The sequence below is a fragment of the Carcharodon carcharias genome, chromosome 12, assembly GCF_017639515.1.
Source record: "Carcharodon carcharias isolate sCarCar2 chromosome 12, sCarCar2.pri, whole genome shotgun sequence".
NCBI lineage: Eukaryota > Metazoa > Chordata > Chondrichthyes > Lamniformes > Lamnidae > Carcharodon > Carcharodon carcharias.
In genome coordinates this window covers 20513322-20519889 of record NC_054478.1, presented here as the reverse complement: position 1 = coordinate 20519889, position 6568 = coordinate 20513322, and the positions used below count along the sequence as shown (strand labels likewise).

The window sequence follows — 6568 nt, the reverse complement described above, 5'->3', positions numbered from 1 at the left end:
ATTGCAATATATTTTTGTCGTTCCAGCATATTTAGAATACAATACAAAACGAAACATTATTTATAATATCCCCACAATTGGCACGTTTGACAACTAACCCCTCTTTCCTCCCTCCCTCCCTCCCTTCTCTCCCCCCCCCCCAACCAACCCCCCCACCCCATTTTTGTTTGTTGCTGAGAAAAATGTACATTCAGGTAACAACAGAATGAGATTCTGCGGATGAAATGTGCAAACTAAAATAACCGGATTGAAAATATCAGCACCATGGAGAGCAGCCGCCTCTCTCCCCCTCTGTCTGCCTTCGACACCCATTTTTTTGTGTCAAGGCGTTCGGAAATACTGCTGTGACTATCTCTTCCCAAAATGGGAAAATAAATATATAAATTTATGTATATATATATATATATATTAAATTCACACTCTTATCTACAGCACTTGTTCGACCGGCTTTAAGTCTCCGGCTCCGTGTCATCAATCTTAACACAGCCACAATGGAATACAACATGGACAATGTTTCTCTTGTTTTTTTTTGCATGCACGTTTGCTCCTGTTCCGACCCGGCAAAATTATTTTAAAATTAGACAATGATTACCTCTGATACTGTGATTCACAGCACAAGTGGAAAACAAACCATATATATATATTTTTTTTTAAAAAAGAAACACATTGCAGTGAGCGTTTGGGCTCCGTTTTGCTTGTTAACTTGGAACTGAAATCTGCGCCAATCTTGTCTGGTTTTAGAGTGTTTTTTTTTTCTCGCTCTCCCATACACACTGTTCCCAGAACCCAGTCCCATTGCTCTGGGATTGTAGCCTTCCCACTGGGATTAATACTAGACATTTGATTACCCCCCCCTCCGTGAACTCTTTCTCTATACATATATAATATATATATATATCACAAAAAAATTAACCACCTAACGGTCCAGGTTTATTATATATTGTCCATCAGAGTCTCTAGTGTTGGATTCGTTCTTGAGGTCTTGGAAGACCTCGGTGAAGTAGTGCGGGTCGGAGTTAATCTGAAGCATCTTGGCACTCATTTGGCCGATAATGGTAAGACATCTGTCCCAGAAAATCTCCTTGTTGGCTTCCACTAGGAACGGCTTGAGGGGGTACGAGATCTCGTTGCCCATGTAAGAGTAAGCGAGGTAGAGGCAGGTGAGGAAAGTAGCTTGTAGTTCGAAGTCACTGCCGATCTCCTCGTCCAGCACCTCCCTGCAAAGCAAGTAGACAAAGACCACGTTGGCCGGGGTGATGAAGCCTTGGTCCTGCCAGCCCTGGATGAGCAGGGAGCGGTCCACGTTGCGAAACCACAGCATGGCCTCGTTGGGGTTCAGATGCTTGAGCCGGTAGCACCGCCGACACAGGAAGTCGCCCAGGCAGCGGAGCAGCTCCCCGGTGGAAGCCTGCACCACTACTCGGCGCGGGGAGCCGAGGCTGCGGTTGCTGGCTTGCTTATGCACCGAGCCCAGGTGCCGGCTGGCTGGCTGGACGCTGGTGGGGGCCACGGGGACGGGCACCGGGATGGGGGCGGTGGGGGGCTTCTGCTGGGCGGGGAAGGCGTCCGGCTCGGCTCCGGCCTGAGTCTGGGGCTGGGGAGGGTGCGACTTCTTCAGGTTCTCGTCGTTGAGGTGCTTCACCGGGTTGTTGTTGTTGTTGGTGTTGGGGAGCTGAGCGGGGTTCACCTTCTTGGCGTTCTTCTTCTTGGCCGAAGCGGCCACCAGGCGTTTCCAGGTCAGGGCGGAGATGAGCGCTGAGTGCTTCTTCAGACTCTTGTCCTTGGCGTTCTTCCCCGCCGGCTGCCCATCCTCCACCGAGCCCACTTTGCCCTTGGGCTCCGGGGACAGCGACAGCACAGTGCCCATGTCTGGCTGGCGGCAGCGGTCGAGCAGCCCTGGAGGTGGGGGGTGGTGGGGGTGTTGGGGGTGGGGGGGGGGGGGTGTGGGGGAAGGTGGTGGTGCTAAGCTTGGGAGCTTGGGACGAGACCAGAAAGTGGGAATTCCTGGGGAAATTTCCCAGCTCACAGGAGCCGCATTGGATGCCGCTGTGCCCGGGTGGTGTGTGCTGGGGGTGGTTGGGTGGGGAGGAGGGTGGGGGGGGGTTGGGGGTAGGCTGCGCGGAACGAAGGGAGGGTTAAATGGGGTGGGGTTATAGGGGGGAGGAGGAGGTAAATGGATGCAGGCTTTTCAGATGCTTTCAGACTCTGTCGGAAGCTGCCTGTTGGATGACTGGCTCGACCCTGCTCGTCCACCTGGCTCGATGCATCGGGAATGATGGGCAGAAACCAGAGCCAATCACTTCAAGCAGGCTCCAGGGTTGAGCCAACCTTCCATTAGGCGGCAAACACAACCTATTGGAATAGAATATTTCATGACGGACACAACCGAGAGCCAATAAACATCAGCCTTCAGCTGATTGACATTAGAAGCAGCCAACCAACAATTAAGGAAGGTGGGGCTGTGGCCAGGCAAAATAAATCCAAACCCAATCAGAATAAGAATAAGGTAGAGCCCATAACCAATCAGAAAGAAAGATTGGAATGATCGGCAGCATCTGTGTCCAATAGATTCCAAGATCTCAATGCGGCGGGGCGGGCAGGTTGCTTGACTCGGCTTGTAATTGGCTGAAGGCCTTGCGTTGCTTTGTGGAGGGGGCACCAATTATTTTAACAATTGCAGGTTAGATTTTGGAAAGAGGCTTTTTGGGGTTTGCTGTATTCGTTTATAGAATGGGAGAGGATTAGTGACAATGAGTCAAGCAGCGTCAGAGGAAAGAAAAGATTAATGTCTATATATAAGGGTGGTAATCTTCTAAACAGAAACGAGTTAATGCCAGCATTAACACAGCTTTGAGTTTAAATGGCAGAGTCCAATAGAATGAAAGAACCACAAAATAAAGGAGAACAACTACACTTGTATAGACCCTAATGATGTTCCAAAACAGTTCACAACCAATGTGTTCATCCCAAAACAATAGCAGCAACTTATCAGAGAATCAGAGAAGGGTTGCAGCTCAGAAGGAGGCCATTCGGCCCGTCATGTCCGTGCTGACTCCGTAAGAGCTACTCACCCTGTTCCACTCCTTCCTTTCAACATAGCCCTGCAATGTTTTGCTTCAGATAATAATCCAATTCTTTTCTGAAGGCCTTGATAGAATTTGCCTCCACCAGTCAGATTTCTGAGGCATTGGGGTCAGTTCTGGGGCAGAAGGGACCTGCACAAGAATGGCAGGTCACACTTTAACAGGACCAGGATCTCATGGGGAGGTTTGCTAGTGCTATTGGGGAGGGTTTAAATTAGATTGGCCGGGGGGGCGGGGGGGTGGGAACCTGAGGGAAAATTCAGAGTGCAGAGGAAGAAAATTGGCAGTGGGAAGTAGTGAAGTATCAAATGATAATGAGGATATATCAGAGAGTAGTATCAAGGTAGATAGAATACCCTGGAGAGTTTGATAAAATTAGAGTAGGCAACAGTAAGTCATTAGATGAGGTCAGAATAAGTGGGAAAGTAAAAAAGCCTAAATCAGGGCCAATGTGCATGTATGTGAATGCACAGAGTGCGGTTAATAAGATTGGTGAACTGCAGGCACAGATTGACTAATGGAACTATGATATCATTGCTATAACAGAGAGCTGGCTCAAGGAAGGGGAGGACTGGGTGTTAAGTAGCCCTGGGAACAATGTGTTTAGGAGAGACAGGAATGGAAGAAGAGGGAGTGGGAGAGTGGCAATATTAATTGAAGATGGCATTACAATACTGGGGAGAAAGGATGTTCCAGGGGATCAAGGACAGGATCTCTCTGGCTAGAGGTAAGGAATGGGAAAGGTGCAATAACATTGATTGGTGTAGTATATAAACCACCACCTAGTGGAAGGGATGTGGAAAAACAAATTTGCAAAGAAATTACGGAAAGGTGCAAGAGTTATAGAGTAATCATAATGGGGGACTTCAATTATCCAAATATAGACTAGGATAGGAGTAGTACAAAAGGACAAGAAGGGGCGTGAGTTCCTGCAATGTGTTCAAGATAATTTTCTACAGCAGTATGCTTCCAGTCCAATGAGAGGACATGCACTTCTGGACCTGGTTCTGGGGAATGAGTTGCCCCAAGTGGATCAAATGTCTGTGGGGGAGCCTCTAGGGGACAGTGACCATTATATCATAAGGTTTAGGTTAATCATGGAAAAGGACAGAGAACAGTCCAGCGCAGGGATAATTAATTGGGGGAAAGCCAACTTTGATGGGATGAGAATGCACCTGAGTCAAGTAAGTTGGAATTGAACATTTGCAGAAAAAATGGTGGCTAAACAATGGGCCACCTTCAAAGAAACAATATTGCAGGCAATGTCAAAGTACATTCCCTTGAAGGGGAAAGGTAGGACAAATAAATCCAGAGTGCCCTGGATGACAAGAGCGATAAAGGTAAAGATGAAAAGGAAGAAGGGTGCATGTGTCAGATGTCAGGTGGAAAATACATTGGAGAATCAGGCGGAATATAAAAGGGCCAGAGGGGAAATGAAAAAGCTAATAAGAAAAGCAAGGAGAGAGCATGAAAAGAGGCTGGCAGCAAACAGAAAAAGGAATCCCAAGGTCTTCTAGAAGCATGTAAATAATAAAAGGATGGTAAAAGAAAGAGTAGGGCCGATTTGGGACAAAAAAGGGGACTTGCATGTGGAGGCTGGAGAAATAGTGGAGGTGTTGAAAAAGTACTTTGCATCTGTCTTTACAAAGGAAGAGCTTGCTACCCTGGCCGAGGTGAGAGCTCCTCTTTACCATTACCTCCTGTAAAAGCAAAAAAACTGGGAATGCTGGAAATCCAAAACAAAAACAAAAATACCTGGAAAAACTCAGCAGGTCTTGCAGCATCTGCAGAGAGGAGCACAGTTAATGTTTCGAGTCCGAATGACCCTTCAACAGTTCTGAACCTGTATAAGACACCAGTTAGGCCTCATCTGGAGGACTGCATCCAGTTCTGGGCACCATACTTGAGAAAGGATGTGAAGGCATTGGAGAGAGTACAAAGAATATTCACAAGAATGATTCCCGAGATGAAGAACTGTAGCTACGAGGATAGATCGGAGAGGTTAGGACTGTTTTCCTTGGAGAAAAGAAGGCTGAGAGGAGACTTTATAGAGGCATTCAAGATCCTGAGGGGTATGGACAGGTAAATAGTGAGAAACTGTTCCCACTCAAAAGGACATCAAGAACTACAGGGCAGAGATTCAAAATAATTGGCAAAAGGAGCAAATGTGATGTGATGTTTTCACCCAGAGGGTACTTGGAATCTAGAACAAACTTCCTGACAGGGTGATGGAGGCAGGTTCAATCGAGGTATTCAAAAGGGAATTGGACTGCTACCTGAAAAGAGAGAGTGTGGAAGATTATGGGGATAAGGCAGTGGAGTGGCACTAGGTGGAATGCTCTTTCAGAGAGCCGGTGAAGGCTTGATGGGCCAAATGGCCTCCTTCTGCACTGTAAAAATATTGTGATACTGGGATACATTCCAGATCCTAATATTTATATTGCATCTCTAAAGTAGTAAACCATCCCAAAATGCTTCGCAGAGGCATTATAAAACAAAATACCACATCAAGGAAACATTAGGGCAGGTGACCAGAAGAGAATCAGGAAGTTGTAGTTGGTGAACTGTTGTGTTTTGGACAGGTAGAAAGTTTATAGTGGAGTTCTCCAGCCATTAGGACCCATGCTCCCCCTGATATATATTAATGACCTGGACTTTGGTGTGCAGGGCACAACTTCAAAATTTGCAGATGACACATAACTTGGAGGTATTGTGAACGCTGAGGAGGATAGTGTAGAACCTCAATAGGACATAGGCAGCTTAGTGGAATGTGTGATCAAGTGCAGATAAAATTTAATGCAGAGAAATGTGAAGTGACTCATTATGGTAGGAAGAACATGGAAAGACGATATAAAATAAAGGGTACGATTCTCAAAGCAGCCCAGGAGCAGTGGGACCTGGGGGCACATGTACACTAATCATTGAAGCTGTCAGGACAAGGGTAAAAATCAGTTAATAAAGCATAAGGGATTCTGGGCTTTATCAATAGGGGCATAGAGTACAAAAGCAAGGAAGTTTTGTTAAATTTGTATAAAACACTGGTTCAGTCTCAACTGGAGTATTACGCCCATGGGTATCACATTTTAGGAAGGTTGTGAACGCATTAGAGGGAGTGAAGAAAAGATTCACCAGGATGGTTTGAGGGTTGAGGGGCTTCAGTTATGTGGATGGATTGGAGAAGCTGGGACTGTTCTCCTTGCAGCAGAGAAGGTTGAGAGGAGATTTGATAGAGGTATTCAAAATAATGGGGAGTCTGGACGGAGCAGATAAAGGCGCTGTTCCTCTTGGTGGAACAGTCGTGAACAAGAGGGCACAGATTTAAGGTAAGTGGCAAAAGAAGCAATGGTGACATGAAGAAACCATTTTCACGCAGCGAGTGGTTAGGATCTGGAATACACTGCCTGAGACTGTGCTGGAGGCATATTCAATCAAGGCATTCAACAGGGAATTGGATCATTATCTGAAAAGGAGAAATGTGCAGGGCT

At 46.6% G+C, this 6568-nt stretch overlaps 1 protein-coding gene across 2 annotated transcripts; it reads right to left on the bottom strand.

The window, feature by feature from the left end:
* Positions 1-916: 916 nt before the first annotated feature.
* Positions 917-1867, bottom strand: LOC121285244 (cyclin-dependent kinase 5 activator 1-like). Of its 2 annotated transcripts, XM_041201617.1 has the most exons (2): positions 1523-1867; positions 917-1489 (listed from the first exon to the last, which is right to left on the bottom strand). In XM_041201617.1, exons 1-2 carry the CDS (start codon positions 1865-1867, stop codon positions 917-919), a joined length of 918 nt encoding a protein of 305 aa, XP_041057551.1. The 2 variants fall into 2 exon arrangements, with proteins under 2 accessions (XP_041057551.1, XP_041057550.1); XM_041201616.1 differs by having other exon boundaries at positions 917-1867.
* Positions 1868-6568: the final 4701 nt, after the last annotated feature.